At 36.9% G+C, this 21,415-nt stretch overlaps 1 protein-coding gene across 1 annotated transcript in view; it reads right to left on the bottom strand.

The window, feature by feature from the left end:
• Positions 1 to 340: 340 nt before the first annotated feature.
• LOC135223565 (uncharacterized) overlaps positions 341 to 21,415 on the bottom strand; it is a 442,274-nt gene continuing 421,199 nt past the window's right edge. Inside the window, exons 6-12 of the mRNA XM_064262080.1 lie at positions 19,794 to 19,927; positions 15,132 to 15,348; positions 14,663 to 14,727; positions 12,656 to 12,733; positions 11,754 to 12,143; positions 7,146 to 7,355; positions 341 to 2,613 (exon numbers count right to left, since the gene is read on the bottom strand). Of these exons, the coding sequence (XP_064118150.1) occupies positions 2,486 to 2,613; positions 7,146 to 7,355; positions 11,754 to 12,143; positions 12,656 to 12,733; positions 14,663 to 14,727; positions 15,132 to 15,348; positions 19,794 to 19,927 (1,222 nt within the window). The 3' untranslated portion in view covers positions 341 to 2,485. The remainder of the gene's footprint in view (positions 2,614 to 7,145; positions 7,356 to 11,753; positions 12,144 to 12,655; positions 12,734 to 14,662; positions 14,728 to 15,131; positions 15,349 to 19,793; positions 19,928 to 21,415) is intronic.

Here is a 21,415-nt window from a genome sequence, read left to right on the forward strand (position 1 = left end):
TATAACTCAATATCCTCGCACTAAATTTATTTTTTACTATATATTATATATATATATTATATATATATATATATATATTATATATATATATATTTAATGTATCTATATATATATATATATATAGATATATATATATATATTTATATATATATATATATATATATTAATAATTATATTTATATATTTATCTATATATATATATATATACACATACATATATATAGTGTGTGTGTATATACTATATATATATATATATATAATATATTTATAGATATATATATATATATATATATATATATATATATATATATATATATATATATATATATATATATATATATATATATAAAATGTAACTTAACCTTTCATCAGTATTCAAGTTCAAAAATAGCTAATCTGGGTGTTAAGTCTAATTTGGGTACTTTCCTTCATTTATTCAGAGCCAATTTCCACGGCACACCAATACTCTTTACCAATTCCTAAAGGGGGTTCCAAAGGGAAGGGTATTTTAAATATATATATATCTTTCTTTGATGCTTAATATTAACTGCAATTGCATGGTTGCAAAGTACTCCTAGAACTACCCTGTTCCGTTTTATTGATTGATTTGTTCATTCAGTTCTTTATTTTAGCGTCACCCTGCAATGTTGCTCAGTCATAGATGATAGGACGGCTTCTTCTGAGTTAATACAAGGTAATTTTATCTGAAATTGAATTAAATTAATTCAAACAAAATGGTTTACTTTAGATGAACTTTCTTTCCTTCGAACTCTCAATCTCGATCTTTTTTTCCCTTTTTTTTTTTGGCCATGTAGGGTGGGGTGGTGTGGGTGGAGGGACGGGACCTTCGCTCCACTGATGATGTGCTTCCCTACGGGTGAACGTCCTTCGTCCTTGTGATTTGGGTAGGATTTCCCAGGACATAATTTTTCTCCATTTTGAACACCTTCAAGAATGACTTTTTCCTTCATGACAGTAATAACCATGATTCATTTCGAAAAAGAATAAATCACATGTAATCATAGTTGTGCTACAAAGTCAACGTAACACACGACAAATCAACACATCAACTTTCATCATGAATCATATTTCAAACTAATCTGTTTATTTAATTATTTTCCATATACACAAAATAACAATCAGCAATATATCATCAAATATCACCTACAAAAAGGGGGCCTACACACTTCTTCCCCTTTGGATTCACTCAAAAATGGTTCAACTACAACCTGAAGCTCTCTAGAACTACCATTCCATTCACCAACAACCCCTCGCCTGGTCTCCACTTTCCGCCTCAACTCCGACGACCAATACTACGCGACGAAAGCAATCACAGAATGGAACGCAACGGGATCACTTGACACCTAACCGGTATGATGATTATGTGCAATACCCAATAACGTCTTTTCATGTTCCTCAGCTTTTACAGTAATTGGACCCTTGAGAGTTTGACCTGACCTGACCTAACCCGACCTGACAAGCAGAAACCAAGTGGGGGGCTGAATGACACACCAAGCTTAGGTCTCGTTCGCAAGCACAGGAACACTGGAGGGTGAATGAACGGGGCCGCTGTGTCAGAAGACTTGTCTTGTTCGCTCGACTTTTCTGTCTTCATTTTTCTTTGAAACTTGGAACGAAAACACAGCTTTCTTCGGGGATTAGTGTATGCTTCGTTTCGTGTGTTCCTTTGGCTGTTCACTCTTTCTCATTCCTTATTTTCCTTGGGATTTCCATTATCTTCACTCTCAGAACTTCGAGGGACAGACTCTGTCACCATCATCACTGTCTTGATTTTCTTGCTCTTGTGTCCTGTTTCCCTTTGTCCTGCTCTTCCTCCTCCTTTCACTTGCGGCAGAGTTCTTGTCCTTTGCGAACTAGGCCCACAACAGGTTTGTATAATTATTATAATAAGCATATCTTTGGTACATCATGACAGCGACACACCATCGGGACATATCATGTATATTATAATGATCATTATTATTATTATTATTTTGTTTTAGTTTTACACAGCTCAACTTCTACAGCAGTTTGCAGACAAGAACATGGCTATGGGAAAAACAGGATTTTCCCCACACTATCCGACGGAGAGAGTTTCACACGAGTAAACACTAGTACACCACTATCACTCTAATAATACACATCATTATTATCATTATTATTATTAATTATTATTATTAATCATTATTATTATTATTATTATTATTAATATGAGGTCTATTCACTCACCATTTTACATTGCATGTCAGTGATTTCATTCGACCTGATGATTCTCTTTCTTGTTCAGGGCTTAATATCTACATGTAACACACACAAAAACACATTTTTTTTCCTGGCTATTTCAACGGTTACCGAGTGTGATTCCTGCATAGCTTCAGAATGACTTTGACATCTCTATGGCGTAATGTACCGACACACACACATTTAAGAAATCACATAATCTCTCAGAATTCTTCAGATAAGTAATTATTATTTGTTAGGGTTCTTAAAAAGTCCACAGTCTGGCGTCCACGCACTGGACCAGAGATATCAGCGATACCGCCAAGATAAGTGGCACCGATACTCTCTGCAGGACAGAGCTGGCACTGGTTGGGGCGAGCTGGCCACATCCACCTGCGAGGGAAGAAACGTGTTTGAAAAGGCGTTTGAGGAGCTACAACACTGAATTTACATCATATGTATACATATCACAAGTACGATAAGGTAAACTTGGCGTAGCATAGCACAGCAATATTTTAAATTCCCATCTGTTATGTATATATATTGAAAAACGAGAAAATTCACCTGGAGGAACAAAATGCATAATTTAATTATATTCATAAACGTATATATAAATAACAAACAACAAAATTTGTGCCTATCATCATCGTATTAGAGAATTGTTTTCGTTTCCCAATTTTCGATAACTGTAATTACCATACTGTCATATGATGCTATACTTGCAAGATTCACCTCAGACTGATTTGTGTCCCGGCTTACATCTGAAGAATCGCCACGATAATCTTCACCCTAATGAACTCATGAAAACGAACACTTTCCCTAGCCTAGCATACCGGACGGAGAGAATATACACTGGAGTCTTGATACAAAGCCCAAATGATATCCGAAAAGGTCAAAAGAGTTTATGGAAAATGAAGCATGGAAAATCCAACACCCCAAGGAATAGGCGAGTGATCTGCTGAAAAAAGCAAGAAATCCAGTCACTGATGTGTTCACCAAACTGTAGGAGAGGGAGAGACAGAACCAGAAGAATGGCTGAGTAAAGAAGAATATTTGCAGCAGTAATGTAAAGAGGAAAAAAAGCGAGGCACTACAGCGTGAAAAAGTATAGAGGAATAAGAGGGCTTGAGCATGATGTGAAAATACTGGAGGTGTCGGAGGAAAAACTGTGAAAAATAGTTAAAATCAACGACAAGTCGGTTTTAATTAATGCTAGATAAATCGAAGTAAAATACAGACAAATACAGGTTATACCGTGATATATTTGTGGATCTCCAGAAGCCAACTGATACGAGTACCAAGCAATGAAAGGTATTACAAAAGCAATGAGTACCGGGAAGATTTCAGTAAACTAGTCATATCACTCTACCTTAACACCAGATCTAGAACAGAGTCAGTGGCTGGTTTATCTAAAGAATATAAGATGATATTGGTGTTCATTAAGAACCACAAGATGGAAGAAAGGAGAAGACTGCATATTAATGTAAGAAAAAAAGAAAAAGGCTTATGGTAACAGGTAATGAAACACATATAATGAGTGGTCTGTACTTAAAATACAGTAACAGAAATATTCTTTAGAAATACGTAGGACTGCAAAATATACGGGGCGTAAAGAATTTGTGATAACCTAAATGAAAAGACGACGATTTAAGAAAGAGAGGAGGAAGATAAAGAAAAGGAGGAGGAAAGAGGATGGTAATAAAAAGAGCAACAGCAACCTGGATGAAATGGATAGAGACTGCTGGACAGTTATCAAATAATTGCATCTCAGTAGTGCACACCGAATATTATTCATAGGTGAATAATGCTGGTAATGCTCTACACGGCAGAAAAAGTAAAAGAAAATATTTAACAAATGTGACTATAAGGCGCTCAGATTTATGACCTTTAGTTCGTTGGGAAGATCATATCATAGGACGATGAGAATATTTAGTTAGAAAAGAAGCCAATTTGGGAGCATCAGGACGAAGATCAGTAGAAAGACCCCGAAAACCAAGGAAAAAGGCACAGAAGAAGACCAACAGAAGGAAACTCGGGCACAACGTAAAAGAGCCGAAGTGATGAAAAGTAGTTTGACGTCTAACGCCGTAAAATAAAAATCTGGCGTAACACGTTAGTGATGATGAAGCAAGCTCATAACCACTTCTGCAAAAGGACAATAACACCACTAACTAACGGTAACAAACGGTACCCTTGAAATTTAGAACTTATGCCGGATCTTTTTGTAAGCACTTCAGACTTTTCAGATATCCTAGAACCCTTGATTTCTTTCATATATTTTAGATTTCAACTATCTTTATATTTTTTAAATTGATGTTCATCTTATATTTGAAAATGAGAGGAGGCGGGAACAGGTGCTCTCCATTAATGGTCGAATTATTTATTTCAAAACTCGTTATATAATCCAAACATGTTGCTCCTTGTTGGCAATAATTGCTGGTCACGTAATGTACCTGATGCCAGTAGGCAGTAATGATTTCCGGATGTTTTAAAAAGCATTTGCATTTAAATAAGATAGGCCATTTGGTTCATATGTTATAACACAGGAAGAATGCAAGTTAGAATGAAATAAAGTAGGAAGGTAATAATATTAAATGGCGTATAGTTTTAGTTTTAATATTTACTATTACTTTTGCACTTAATCGTTTTAAAATAATGAAATAGGAAAGTCAACTCTCTCCCAAGAACTTTCTTGAAGGACGAAGTGTTTAAATTATTCGTACTGGTATTTAATGAATTGTAGTTTCTACAACTCATATTTCCTACCGCACTGCTAAATACCACAACAAAGGCAAAACAGAGAGAATTTTCCAAAGCACCTCATAAAGGTTCATAATTCACATATTTTTTCCTAAGAAAAAAGGGAAACAACGGGAGACCCTTAAGTCATAACAGTAAGCTGTTTAGTAAAAAAAGATAAAAAAGTGGTTTGTCATAAGTGGCCGTAGACAAGGGAAATTAAAACTACATAACTGTAATGTCCCCTTGCAATTGAAAGTCACGTGCAGCTCCCGCTGACGTCAGTTATGAGAACATATCTGTTATAAAAAAAACCTCATTAATTAGAAGGCTTAAAATAACACGCTGAATTATAATATGTCAACGAACTTGCTGCAAAAACATCTCAATTAAACATGATGAATGACGCTATTTATGAAACCGGACAAACACGTAAAAGGGACGCGTGTGTATGCGGCTGCATGGCTGCGTTCGTGTCCCTGTTTAGTTATGATGATCAGTTGAAGCCAAAACATCAATGGAATGTCAACAGACATTGAGAAGGACGTCAATTGGGGTCATTTGGATGGCTTTTTATATAATACATCGATCGTCATGTTATCAGATACCGAATTTGCGCTGGATATATCGACGTCCAAATGGAATATTCGGCAGGAAATATCAATAACAGATATAAATATTCCCAGTCAATTATCCGCAGATCAAATATCAATATCCTCTTTGGGAAAATCCACATTAAACACCAATATTCCCCCGCAGAATGTCAAAATCAAATAGATCCGACATTTTAATAATAATCTCTCATAACGGAGGTACGTAGAAAAAAAAAAAGGATTGTTATTCCTACATGTAGGCGATGTTTCTCTAGTCGATAAACTAACAATAGTTTGTTTCGTCTTTTGCAAATTTCGCTTTTATCCGTAAGTTAAGTATTTATCAATTCAGTGATAGAGACAACATATGGTTACGCTGATTTGGAAAATGAACATATTCTATAACGACCAATCAATATTTGAAATGCAGCAAATTCAGACAGACTCCCCGTCTCAAAAATCAAGCACAAGGGAACTTGGGTTCAATAGTAAATCCTTATACTAAGTTATTATTAACCTTCCACTTACTGGTTTCAGTTAAAAGCGTCAAAATATTCTACTACTGAAAAATGCACAAAATCGTCCTTATCAAAGCTTTCTGAATGTACGAATGCAAACTAGTCAAGCGAAAATTATGTAATGATTTCGTTACAGAGCTAAATATAAAACCTTTTAAAAAAATTTTCAGCGGTTATTATAATAGTGATGACATCTAAAGGTGATATTTTAAAGGCATTACCTTAAATCCTAATTAATGTAACAAAAACACCAAATCTGAATATAGAGCAATCACCTCCCAAGGGATGCCAGGTTCTTTTGTGTGGCTTCATACGCTGAAATGTTTAACATTCACAAATAGCAGGCTTATATAATTATACTTGGGAATAAGTACGATCACACACAACATATGTAATTACACATTAAGGTAAAAGCCCAATCACACATACAATATTTATATAATTACGCGCTTGTAAGTAAGCACAATCACCTGTATTCCATTGGTTTGAAAAAGTGAGCTAGAGTGTATCCTTACAACTGAATTTTTAAATTTGGAAATGTCAAAGTCCATGAAACAATTAAAAGCTGAAAATCTCTATCCAGGATTAAGGAATTATCGTAATAATTTAACCTTATGAAAAAACTGGTGCCAATGAACCTGACTTAACCTGCAAATGGTAATTCGGCTAAATTATAATTTTTCAGGAAGAAAAGGATACTAAATATATGTAGCCAGATAGGAATTCTCGTACATAATTAACCTTATGAAAAAACTAGTGCCACTGAACCTGACTTAACCTGCAAATGGGAATTCGGCTAAATTATAATTTTTCAGGGAAGAAAAGGGATACTAATATGACCAACTTAACATATGATTACCTTTCACCTTTCCCCCGATTTCTCCCAAAAGGCAATCATCTCGAGAGGGTTGCCTAATGAATAAAATATCTATCACATTTTATGAAGATCCGTTCAGTCGTTCTCGAACAGTCCTAAACTCACACATTTCTCCCACCTTCACCGGAGGAGATAATTGAGAGAGAGAGAGAGAGAGAGAGAGAGAGAGAGAGAGAGAGAGAGATGGCGTATCTTTACCAATGCTTGTCGTATTTAGAGCGATGTGTCCATGGAAACCAGGAGTGAGGTGCCTGCTGCAGGAGTGGGCAGACGAGGCTAATGAGAGAATGCCCGCACCACGATCCAACACGAGGCATAATCGCCTCACGCCTTTACTGCTTCTCGAAATGGGCGTCACCACCAAATACTGGCGACCGGCTTCCTCCCAGTATCCGTGGCATGAGTATTCTGCGGAAGTAATTGAAAACATTATGAGCCTTCGGTGACAAAGAGGAGAAAAAACAGAGAATGTTAAGGAAATAATTGCAAGGCGATATGAGAATATTTTGGCAAAACGATGACAGAGGAAATGCAAATATTTTGGGAAATAACGAAAAACTGGCGAGTATCCTAGAAAATAATGACGAACGAGAAGGTACTAACCATTACTTGTTAATATTGCTCATTACCTGGGGTCTTAATATGCATTATACACATCTTGCAATTCTTAACATGATTGACTTCGAACATGAATACTCATTTACTGCGCCGAATACGGACTAGTATTAATAGGTGCTGAAGACTCGTATCTTTCATGTGTCATCTTCATTGTTCCTAATACGAGTGTTACCAAATAATTTTAGTCAGGAACTGTGCATAACTTGAGTGGTTTGGGTAGTCAATAATTTTTTATAACTGACTGGAATAATTATGAATAGTACCTAGCAGATATTATTATAAAAATAATTTTATTTTGCTTAAAAGAAGCACCCTAGATAGGTCACTAAATGATTACTTATTAGAGAAGGAAGGTTCTGGACAAACTTCCTAAAGTCTTCCGAGTCAAGTGAAAGAGAGAATAAAAGCTGAATCTTGCAAGGGTAAAAAATGCGTAGCAATGGACGTAAACCGGTAAAGAGTTGTTAGTTTAGTAATACATCAATTAATTTCCATAACTATTGTTAGAAGACGAATATTTTGTTTTACATACACTAAGAGGATAAAAGGAGAGGGAAAGATATCTGAAAAGATAAATTGTGATAAAAATAGACCAAGACTTACAAATTCGATTCCATTTTTACTTTATAATTGGTATAATTTATTACTGTAGGAGAATTTTTTTTAATCAACATTGCATTTAGTGTCTATCATAAAATTTAAAAATGTATAATCAGTGGGGTAACTGAATAATATGCATTCACTATATATATATATATATATATATATATATATATATATATATATATATATATATATATATGTGTGTGTGTGTGTGTGTGTGTGTGTGTGTGTGTGTGTGTGTGTGTGTGTGTGTGTATTGTAGAATCTACTGGTCACTTTTTTACCGGATACATGTGCAACTGTGATAGCCACAATCCCATCTTAACTTCTTGAATTCTTTGCTCTCTTTTTGGATACGCTTCTCACTACAAAGCCTGAAGATCCAAGTTCAAAGAAATTTTTAAAAAAATTGTGATGTCCGGTACCGGGAAACGAACCCAGTTCCCATAAACACAAAGAGGTAGCGTTGCCGACCAACGTGACCTCTTTGTGATTATGGGACCCGGGTTACGTTTCCCGGTACCGGACATCACAATTTCTTTTGAACTTGGATCTTCAGGCTTTGTAGTAACAAGCGTATCCAAAAAAGAGCAAAGAATTCAAGAAGTTAAGAGGGGATTGTGGCTATTACAGTTGCATAAAATACATACATACATACATACATTTCAAGTGCAAGATTGTCATCAGTTTATCATTTTCATTTCATTTCTCATTTTTCCATCTAGCCATACTTTCATTTCAGCGCTGAATGATCTTATAGGTCCCAGCGCTTGGGCTATGCCCTAAATTCCATAACCCACCTCCATATATACATACATAAATACATACATACTTACATACATGCACACACGCAAGCACGCACTTACATATATATATCTATATATATATATATATATATATATATATAGATATATATATATACATACATAATGTATAATATCAACCATTTATATATATATATATATATATATATATATATATATATATATACACACACACATAATTTATAGATATAAAACAACCATTTTTATATTGCATACAAAAATCAGATGATGAAAATTGAAATAGCAAAACTCTCTAACGTACTGAACAGAAAGGAATTAAATAAACAGGAAACCATTCGCAGTAAACAGTCCATAATAAATATGCTGTCGACAGAGGAGTAGACCTGAATGCCAATCCTCCGTCCAACTTTCAGAAACTTATTAATATGAAAGGTCCAATTTATCTGACTAGAGTACAGAGCAGGGATCAGCATCCTTAATGGGGAAAAAAAAATGGGTGGCCTGCGAGTCGCTCGCCAACGTATGCAGGCGACGCTTTCTACTGGACCGAATATTCACGAGAATACGTATGTGCTTTTGTGCCTAGATTTTTCAGTTATACAGAGAAAGTACTGTGTATGTAGACTTGTAAACAATTAGCTCTCTAACACATAATACATATATAAAAAACTATATATATATATATATATATATATATATATATATATATTTATATGTTTGCACGAGTGTGCAAATTTTTGTCACATACACGCGTGACTTTTTGCTACTTAAGAATATTAAACCATAAATATTGTTTAATATCAAAATCACTGTACCATGGGAATTACTTACACTCTGGGGGAATTGTATTGGAGATGTGCCTCTGCGGCAGTCAGGATTCCCAGAAGCATTTACCTATTTTAATTCCAGTTGGGTGAAAGTTATTCTCAAGGTATAGTGAATTCGACATTTAGCGATATTTGTACCATAATATTAATGTGTTTACATACAAAAACACACACTCACATACATACATGTGTGTGTGTGTGTGTAATCTATTTCCTCATTTTTGGAGAGAAACTTATCAAGTTTATAGTTTTCGTGAATCACTTGGGCTTAGGAGAGATGATTAATTAATCTTTGCAAGACGTTTTGGCCAGAGTCATGTATTGAAATAAATGAAGTGTTAAAATATAAGCGTTATTTTCCTAATGGTATTCGAAAGCGAGTAGAGAAAAAGAGCCTTATTATTCAAATTTGAAACGGATTCTAAAATATGCAGTCATGTTTAATAAAACGAAGGCGTTATCTTATTTAATTTCAAATCCAAAGTTTTTAGTGTTTCTTCATAAGTATTAGTCCTCGACAAAATTTCCCACGAATATCTCGTACTAATTACATGTTTCTACTTCGGATCACAGAATTTCATATCTACAGAGCTAACAGTCAGTAAATCTCTCGTATGATTTTATATGTTTTAGAATAAACAAACAGTTGTTGCAGAACCCCGCTGCTCAACATATGTGAAGTCAAATGAAATTCAAGAGATAATCTCAATAATGCAAAGCGGGCAGAGGAGTAGAAGAGTAACCGGCATAGGACGGAACGGAATACCGAATATGCATGTTGCATGTCGCCCTGATTCATTAACACGAAGAGCGAGCCACCCTCAGCCGCTGGTCAATCATTTCCGAGGATGAATAATCCACAAGAATGCATGAGAACTCAGCGGGCGGGTTCCTAAATGAATCAGCCCTGCGCATAAGTCATGAGCGAGACAGAGGCCCCTTTACCATTTCGAACACCGACTGATGTATTCCGAGATGACGACGACGACGATGAGGGGATTCACTCGGGGTTGTAAAAACCATAATGAACTCTTGTGTTTGGATTCCGTCTTCCAAGATTAAAACGCCGCGGTTCGTCTCGGTGTACCAAAAATATCAAGGCTTGTGCCATAGGGTTAACTGAGCAAACAACTGACAGACAGATAAATAATAAGGGAAAAAAAAAGGTTGAAAAACTGTTGCTTTAATTTTTAATATCCAGAAGTGAAACACCCGGTCTCGCATGATTTAGGAGTGAAGAATTCGGGAAGTTTCTTAAAACAAAAGATCTCCCTCCCTCCGGTCCCGGGAACCAAATGAATTAAAAAGAAATAAGCTGTCAGAGGCATCTGGCTTTCTGGTCGACGGAGACGCAATTAAAATTTCTTCGGCCTTTTAACCGCCTCGGTGAATGAGCGACCTTAGATGCCAAAGGTCAAAAGAAAATCGGGCAACAGCTGATCTCGCTTAAAAAATGGTAAAGAAGGAAAGAGAACAGAAGAAAGCAATAAAGATAACACATACGTCTTTATGCGCCACTGATATGGCAGTGAATCCAGTCATAAATGTTGCAAGTGATATTTGAAATAGGAATCTCAGTAATTTGGTCTTATGAATGGGTTCACTATTTCTGTCTTAAATGCTTGAAAAAATGAAGACGCATTAATATAATAGTATGGAAGAGGAGTTCAACAATAATATATTTTTTTTCTGACAAAAAATATTGAGTGACAAGTTTATTCATTTCTTGTGTAGAGATCTATTGAACGTGAGCCGACAATTAATAACAACTAGTCATACAAAAATTAATTTATGATGTGCAAATAAGAGGGGCCTAGAAGATGGACCAAATGTGAGCCGATAAAGAGGGCTCCAAAGGTAAAATGGGATACTGGTGATGACTGAAGAAGCCCTTCTGGGCCCCCATACTAAAACTGTGACCTCCATGAAAGTGAAGAGGCCATTCTGTAGCAAGATCCGAAACGGCCAAATACCTGAGTGAGAGCAAGTGTCGTGGATCTCGAGGGTACTTGTGTCGGAGCATCCGACGATGAGGGCCGTGTAAGGGGCTCCTTCGCATTCGGACTGATCACCACTCAACTGGCTCCCGCCGGATGCACTCCCGCTGCCGCCGCCGCCGCCGCCGACGACGCCGCCGCTGTTGCTGCTGCTGCTGCTGATACTGCTGCTGATGCTGCTTCCTCCTCCACCTCCTCCGAGCGCTACGGAACCCGCTCCATTCCCGTTGGTTCCTGATCCTCCTCCGGAATTGGAGGTGGAGGCGGCAACGTTGGCTCCGTCGCTGGAGCCTCCTCGGCCCTCGCTGTTGTGGGTCACCTTGTATCGGCCCATTCCGGGGCACTGGCGACTCTCTGCGTTCCCACCTGCAAGACAAAGAGCTCCGTTAATGATGCTTTACCTGGAGATACGCAGCACGCTCGCATCAAGGTTTATCTGGAATGCGTATAGAGCGATTGAATCAAAGATTTGCAAACGTCACGTATTTGAGGTGTGGGTGAATCCAAAATGCTTGAAATTATATAAAATTATTTGTTAATGCGTCTTTTATCCCTCTGAAATTAAGTGTTATTCAAATTGTTCCATGAAATGTAAACGTGTTCCAATATGATATGTAAAAGTAAGAGAATTTTAAAATTTAGCTAAATAAGCAAAAAAGGAAAAAAATCGGATATAACTATTGACCATGTAAACAGTAATGTTTATGATTAAATGATCAACCACTGTATAACCCAAATCATTACGACCACTAATGAACATTTTTCAATACTGATCTTGCCATGGAATTACTATAGAGTCCAACACTCGTTCAGCTTAATGCGACAATGCAACTTATAATTTCACTTAAATGTAAGAAGGTCTTTATAATTTCACTCACTGACGAAAGTGGTATAGTTGGTAGAGGCCACGTCGAAGTATGGAGCGTCACAGGCTGTACGTACTGGTACAGGTTTACCTAAAAGCAAAAAGATACATTTAAACAGTTACACAAACTGGTAAAAATATTCCGTTAATTACGCAGTCACTACATGGTACACTACATGGTAAATTATATAATTTTATTAGGGACGCATATATGATGCTCTTAAAATTAAATAGTTACAAAAACTAATGAAAATACGGATCAGTTGAAGCAAATATAAAAGGAAAATACTCTTCAGCGTTCACCGTTATTACTAAATCTTTAATAAGAAAAGTAATCAATTTATCAAAGGTCTAAATTCTATGACTTGCAACATAAACGTCGGAGCTAATTCTGTACCTTTCTTTGTTTTCAATGGTTTATGTCGCATCATGCAGGCTTTCTTATTTGTATATATTATAGCATATAATAGTTTTGGTGTGCAAGTTACCTTCAACTTGGCCTTGTAAGGGCCGCCTGGTTCAGATTGGATAACTGCTGTCAACAACTGTTCTTTTACCTATTTTTAGCTATTTTTTTTTATTCGAATTATCATAGCTTTACGTTCTCCTTATGTGACCCTGTCTGGAATATCGCTTATATTTCAGTTTCCTTGGTTAGGTTTATTACGAGAGAGAGAGAGAGAGAGAGAGAGAGAGATTGTTTTGAGGAAGGGGGGATACTGGGTATATACGGCTCCTGGGTCTTAAGATTGTTTACTCTATCTAGCGACAAGTAGAACGGATTGTCCCGATCCTACAATGAGAGGGGAAGTTTACGCCAAAGTTCTGAAGAGGTCCTTTGACGCAGGAAATTGGTGACTAGTTAGCAGACACTTGTCAAACAAGCCAAGTCGAATCAGGGACTTGTCGCCACCGACCAACGGAGACTTGTTCGGAGAATTCGCGTCCTTCCTTGTCTCGTGAGACGCAAAATCCGATTCGAAGGGATTTCAACAGTAAAGGGATTTCGCATATTCTGGGAATGAACAGTAATGGCGGTTCCGCAGATGCCGAGCTGGAACTGTAGAGGGATTTCGCCAATTGAGGGGGGGGGGGGGGGGGGGGGGGGAGGGAATGGGCGATAAAGGGGGTTATCTCATTCTTTGGTTGTACAGTGAAAGGGGTTATTTTTATTTAAGGATCTGAACTGTAAAGGGATTTCTTAAACTGGACGTGCTGGGACGTTAGGGAGTTTTAAAGTACAGAAAAGGGGGGTTTGTGAAATCGTCTTTAGGGGTTAAATTGTGAAGGGATTTCGTATTCTGTTGGGTTGCACAGAAAGGGTTTTCGCTTGTCAGAGATTTGAGATGTTTATGTAAGGAGGATTTCGTCTTTTCGGGTAACTGGATTGTAAAGAAATTTCGCGCTATTTGAAAGCTGATCTTGAAAAGGATTACGCAGATTTATCAAGTTGAACGGAAGACGATTAACCGAAATGTTGGTTTTAACATCATGCAACGACGAATAAAGTTTGTTGATGCTTTCCATTCACGAGAATCAGAAGAGATTCCCGGTCATTATTAGCTGACAAATCTACCTCCACGGTCCAATAACTTGGAAATTTAAAGCAGTCATTTCACAGTTGGGAAACTTACTATCCTCTTTGCACTTAAATAAAAACAATAATGAATGCTGTGAAATTAAATTAATATTATTTATACCACCTTTCTGTTCAATTTGAGACAAAAGACACGAATCCTGAATCCTTATGTCATAACGATACACGTTGTAATTGAGTTATGATATGACTAATATTATGTAGGAATTTCTAGGTCTTTTTCCGACAGCAGATAACTGGGATATTGAAGTAGAGAAATCTCCCGAAACACTAAAATTGAAGGAAACGCCCTTAATTAAGGATAGTTTTATGACAAACAAACTGATAGGTATTACCATCAATTTTTTGGTTTATCTGATCGAGACGTGGAATTGAATTGAACAACATTTTCACGCACTTCTGTTATTCTGCTTGATTACTTACCCATAAGAATCTCCAAGACGTGGTCATCACGCGCCAGCATGCGGACGCATTGATACCCACTTGTGCTGGAGGAGTAAAGAAAGCAGATATCAATATACGTATGAAGTTGCTGTTGATTTACTTACATACGATATGTGAACTATACATGAAGCATAAACAGCAGCCAGGTGAAATGACACTTCCTGGAAGCGATACAGTTATTAAACAGAGTTGACCCAGTTCATGGAAACAAGCAGACACACACACACACACAAACTAGAACTGGTTTTCAGGGACACTGCTAATGAAGAGCATCTATTATCCATAACACATCATCATCATCATCAGCATCAATATAATTAGGAGACCTTGATTCCGTCAACAAAAACATCATTATCTCATTCATTGGAATAAGCGCTTATTTATTTGTCTGCTACGGAGACATCGTGTAATGAAAGGTCAACGGCTGCAGCAGCCATGGAAAACTTACCATCTGTAAATGACCCTCGTGACATACGTTGCCGATCTCTTCGTGTGGGCGTAAGGTTCTAAGCAGGCGTGGGTAACAGGTCCGTGAGAGATGTGACCTGTTAGTCTCAGGGTCGAATTCTTCCTGGTCACGTGGAGGGTGGTGTGTCCGTCCAGGGAGTGCCAATGAGGGCCACCTACCCAAGATGGGAAGCGGCATTTGCTCCCGCTGGTGTCCACTGGAAAAGATGATACGGAATTATTTTACAGTTGTCAACTCACAGGTCGAGTAATGTTTGTTTTATCTTTATTTATTTATTTATTTTATTTTTATTTTTATAGCTTAAAGGCCTGAAAAGAACGGAAGAAGTGTAACGTTTACCTGTGGAGGAAGCGATAGATTTGCGAAGCAAACTCAATAAAAAATCTTATTTATAAATCAAGGAGTAAGTAATGCTAGAACATCGAAGCCAGCTTTTGTTTTAAAACCTTAATGTCACAAGTGTTGAAATGTTTGATTTTTAATTCGGGTAGTAAGAAATTTTAGATTTGTGAGGTAGACAAATAAGGTTTTATTTCTAAGGTGTGGAGGCGTTTGATTTCTGAAATAAGCAGCAGAAGAATAATAATCAGTCTTCGAGAGACGGTTATATAATGTTAAATTCCCGAAGAGATAAGCAATAAGCAATAGGCGAAGTAATATTTGATTTAAGAAGCAGACGATGAAGAGCTTAAGTATTTGATTTCTGAAATAATACTATGTATCAAACGAAGCAAATAAAATGTTACACATCATAAAGAAAACTTTCGTTTCGGGGGCGGGGGCGGGTGGTGGTGGTGGTGGTGGTGGTGGTGGTGGTGGTGGGGGGGGGGGGGTTGGCGGTTACTGCAAAGTAATATTTCCATCGCATCACCTGCAGGTAGTTAATGAAACAGGTTAGAATTCTTATATCTGGATCCAAGTAATGTCAAGCTTTTGGGCTGATGAAATCACTTTTAATTTTACATTTTTTGGGAACAACAATCTGATGACCGTACTTTCACTGTACGTTCCTTAATATAATTCATATTTAGGAACTTACAAAAAATAAATTAACAATTAATAAATTAAACAAAAATTTAATAGCTCGCATACTAATATGTTCCATTTCTTTCAAAGAAATTTTAGAAAGCGAAGCAGAAACTGGAAATTACAGAAAGGAAAATGCATATGCCATTTCCGTTTTACTATTTCGGAGTTGAAATAACTCGAGGCGAAGAACCAACCTAAACATATTACGTCTTATACCCAATGCATTTAATTTCTTCCAAATATCTGACATAATGAACCTTCACTATTCAAATAACTTCCACAAAATCTCAGCGAGAACTGGCAACGACCATAAAAAAAGAAAACCGTTATGAAAAAAACGAAAAGAAAAAAAAACGGGTGAATTAAATATCTCATTAAACGCTGGTCGTGCATTTAAAATCGGTCGTCGCCTTATCCATTGGCGCCAAAGAGGTTTTCGAGTTGAGCCCGAGATATTTCTGACGGGGGGGGGGGGGGGGGGGGGGGGGGGCGGGGGGGGGGGGGGAAATGTACTGTATGTGCGTGTGTTTGTCGGCGAGCGAGAGGAGAATTTCTCCTCCACCTCCAAAATCCCATGTCGCTCTCATGATTCGTCGTTTTCTTCATCTGAAGATGCACACGATTCTTCTAGTATTTCCATCTCATTATCTCGCTCATTAGAGGAATAAAGAAAGCCCATGAAATCGCGCAGCATGAATAATTCTCCTCTACGAGATCCTATAAGACCCGTCGCTTGCATCCTCTCTCCCTTTCTCGTTCGAGGAATCTCTCTCTCTCTCTCTCTCTCTCTCTCTCTCTCTCTCTCCTCCTCAGCCATGAAGCAGGAGTGGCTCTTTCGCAATACAATTAACGAGGTCCTAAACCACATCCAATACGCCCAGAAAATGCTTCGGAAACGCAGGCCGATTTTTCTGCGTCTTTCTTTCAAGCATACACACACACATACACAAGCAGATGTACGGTAAAGTACAACACCACCTCTTACATGGATGCGTTTTCCGCATAAGAGGCACGTAGATATTTAAAAAGAATAAAATTTCCATTATATTTGAAATTGATAAACATCCCATAATTGAGCACGGTTACGCGTATTCCACAAATCAAGTAAGTATCTCTGATTGTGACTCTCAGTATACAAGCGAGTCCGATTAGACGGCAAAATGTCGAAAAGGTTTTAATAATTTACATTCCACAGGGGATAATGTAACTTTGGAAGTACACCCACTTTTAGAGCATTTCCGCTTTCTTAATATAATTTATGTCAATAAGCAACTCACGCACTCGAGAAGGATAAATACTATTAATGATAACTAGTCAGTTGCGCAAACAAGAAGAGCTTCTACCGAGGGGTTTTAATTGAAAATCAGGAAATTAAATGTTTTACAAAATAAGCTTAAAATACATCAAATTAATTATTCAACGGCTTTGGTAATGTAAAAACTGTTATGTCAGGAAATGGCAAGTGATTTATATAATCATATAATTAAATTAAAATATCACGTCAAGGGCGACATCTACGTAGGTACATCTTTTAGTCTTGTGTATCATATTGTGTTTAGCAATCTCTTCTTGGAAAACTGCTCTCATTTGTAGGGGCACCTCATCTTTCGTCTCCCTTTGGATAGGCCCATATCAAATCCAAATTTTCTGAATAATGCCCCTGCCAGTGTTCACCATCTTCCACACGGCTTTTTTTTTTTTTTTTTTTTTTTTTTTTATATAGGTACCTACCATCTTAGCTACTGTTTCAGGAGTTCTAATTAGTCCCTTCTCTCAGGAGGCTGGGTAAAATACGCGCGCGCACACACGCACACACACACACCTCGGGGCCACCATTGCTCTTGGGAAATCCGGTTTCTTCTCTATTTTCTTCTCTTCCAAGCTTCGAATTTATCCGATTCAATTTTTTTCGCGCTTTTATAACCTTCATCCCCCGCCCCCTTTCTTTTGTTTGTTTCAAGTTTGGTCAGGACATTGGTTTGCCCATTCCAGTGGGTAAGCATCTAAAGGAAAGATGCTCCGAGATTAACAGAGATGAAGAATGGATTAGTCAGAGAGTATGAACTGTAATCAAGCATTAGTAACGTTGCAGTTCATGATACAACATTGAATTCCGTACACGATCTACGTATTTTCTAAGGCTTTCATTATTTACTGAAAAGATGAATGTTCTCTGCTTCAAAAACGCCTTCCCGCCATAATGACAACAGCATCAATCACACGTCAAATGCCCTTTATTTAAAAAAAGGAACACCCACAATCGTCCTCGTTGCTCTTGCGACATTTTGAGTGCATGGCACTTTTTTTTTCTAACAACGTTATTACGCTTTTTAATTATAGATCCTGAGTTCTCGTAGAACGGTTCCGTGGAGATATAGACTGTAATGTATTGGTCTGATTTTATGAAAATTAGGCTGTCATGCTAAGCACTGCGGCACATTTGGCCATTCAGCACTTGATGTGAAAAAAGGGAGTTTGAGGGGTTGGACAGTTAGATAAAAAGATCCAGAAAATAAGATGAAGTCCAAGATTCTAAAGTAACACTTGAAGGTCTTGGACAGCAAGACCAAAGGAATGTAGCGGGAATGGAGGTAGTGTAAAAAAGCGGGCGTGGCTTGAGGCCGAAGTGACGCGTCAAACATGTTCCAGTGACGCCTTCAGAGCACCACGTGTGGTGCACTGACGGCACTAACTTTCTAAGGGAGCCAGTACTGTATATTGATATTGTTTGAATTCATTTGTATTAGTACTCATTTCTCAGCTGCTATTTATTCATTTACTTAATACCTCAAACCGGTCCATTATTATTTCCATCATTATTTTATTATTTGCTTTAAGCTCTTTTTCACTTTTAACATAAAGGCGTAAACAACAACAACAACAACAACAACAACAACAACAACAACAACAACAAAATAATAATAATAATAATAATAATAATAATAATAATAATAATAATAATAATAATAATAATAATAATAATAATCAATAATCAAGGTAATAATAATAATAATAATAATGTTTCGGAAGGAGTAATAATAATAATAATAATAATAATAATAATGCGGAGTTCGTTTTGGAAGCACAAGTTGCCTTGGACCTGGTAACTAAAGTCATTCGACGCAAAGAGATCAAAGACTCAGAATCTGAAGTCGACTACGACGCAGAATTCAAAGATTTTAATGTTCGCGTTTAATTCTCTTGAGAAAACGAAATCTAAAATCGATGATGGAGTGAACAGTGAAGTCGACGAACTCACTGAGGATCTGAAACGTCAACTGTATTGTAAATCTGAGAGTGAAAACGCTTTCTAACTTGAAAAAAAAGAAAGACTGCAATTATTTTTTTTTTATTTTCTGACCAGAAATATCAAGGGAGAAAACGAAAGTCAGGAAGTGGGAAAGCTAAACTGGGGCGTACGTTGTGTTATATTTTACTTAAAATAATCTTTACGACCTTGATCTCCTTACAATTATTTTTTTTCATATTTTATTATTATCAAACACACCTTTGCACTGGGACTTCATGAATACTACTACTACTACTACTACTACTACTACTACTACTACTACTACTACTAATAATAATAATAATAATAATAAATTATAATACCTTTGGTAAGTATGAGGGTCCTGGAACCAGATATGATTGAAAAGAGGCCATTGCAAGTTGCATCGCCACTCTGCGCCACCATAAATCCGGAATGACTTCGGTTGTTCCAGGAATCGTACACGAAGCACCGGTACCTGTTGGTAACAGAAAAAGGTCAAAATCAAATCTCTGCCTGTCTGTGAATGTAAAAAAAGAAAAGTAAATAAAATGAATACGAATGGAGGAAGAAAGATTAGTAGCATTAGAATAATAACAAAGTTGAACTAAGACCGAGTACGGGAAAGTAGTGAGAAAAAGCTAGAATTAGAAATCTTTTAGCGAAAGACACCACTAAGAAATATATGTTAAGTAAAGCTGTTTAAGAAACAAATAAGGGCAGCTGCTCAAAAGGGCCGAGTGCAATCGACAAAAAGGCAATTACTGGAGAATACTCTGCCTCTAGTTTACCTAGTGACGAAAATTTATTGCTTCTATTTACATTTTCCAAAAACTGACGATAAAAGTACATCTAAAATCTGTGCTGCATACAAATGATAACTTCCTAGCATAAACAAAGGCAACCACACACAAATATAGGTATGCCCAATGCCAAACAATCTTCACTTCTCCCTTGCCTTTCCATGTAAAGAATTAGGATAACTGACCTCATGGAAGGGTAAGGTAAGGTCAGCCCCTCACTGTAAAGTGTGAATCGATCGAGAGAGGTTATCAGAGTCACCGGGAGTTCCCATACGAGAGTGTTGGATAAGACCATTTATAAATAAGAAGGATTTACCGAATAGTAATTACGAATTGTTTACGCCATGAGCCGCTCAACCAACGAGGTAACTAACCCTGTAGAACGACGATTGAAGAAGTGTACAAGATGTGATTTGAATATATAAGAATCTTTCAAAAAATATTTTCTTATATTAATAATGATGATGATTATATATTATCGTCAAGACAACGAATATCTGTGTAAATATGAAAATTACGTAGGGAGAGCGATATTCGTAATCAAAATAACTGGTAATAGCGATTTAACTAACGATTACTATCATACTAATTATTATTGGTACATATGACAAAAAACTGTCGCTCTCTAATCCAGTTCAACGAAAGGGGAAAAAATATAATGGGGGGAATTATAAAACCTTAAGAGGCAAAAGTTTCTTTCCTGGAATCTCTGTTATGACGCTTCCCGTCAGGAGGATTAACCTTAAGCCTATGAAAAACTAGCACAGAGAAAAAAAAGTAGTAAAGAAACACTCGGAAAAAAGTCTGATATCAATGGTTCGAGTAATATATTATGGATGCCAATTAGCAGCGATAAATGATCTTTTTCTCACCTAGCCACACTCCAAACGCCCAGACACACAAAACATAGCATATGTCGGACATCTTTTATACATATATCTGCATTCATATTATCGTCATGTTAAATGCATTGTCATTGTCATAAAACATTACAATGTCAGCATTTGAACCATGTGTACCATAGCTTCTGTCGTGTCTTGTGTATCGATTTATATGTATATTTCCATCTGTCAATAAACACAGATGATTGCGTTGTGACCTTTGTTTCTGTTGGCCCAGTGTCAGGCACTACATTTCCGCTCACAAGAGCTATTGACCTGTCC

Source organism: Macrobrachium nipponense, chromosome 10 (genome assembly GCF_015104395.2).
Source record: "Macrobrachium nipponense isolate FS-2020 chromosome 10, ASM1510439v2, whole genome shotgun sequence".
NCBI lineage: Eukaryota > Metazoa > Arthropoda > Malacostraca > Decapoda > Palaemonidae > Macrobrachium > Macrobrachium nipponense.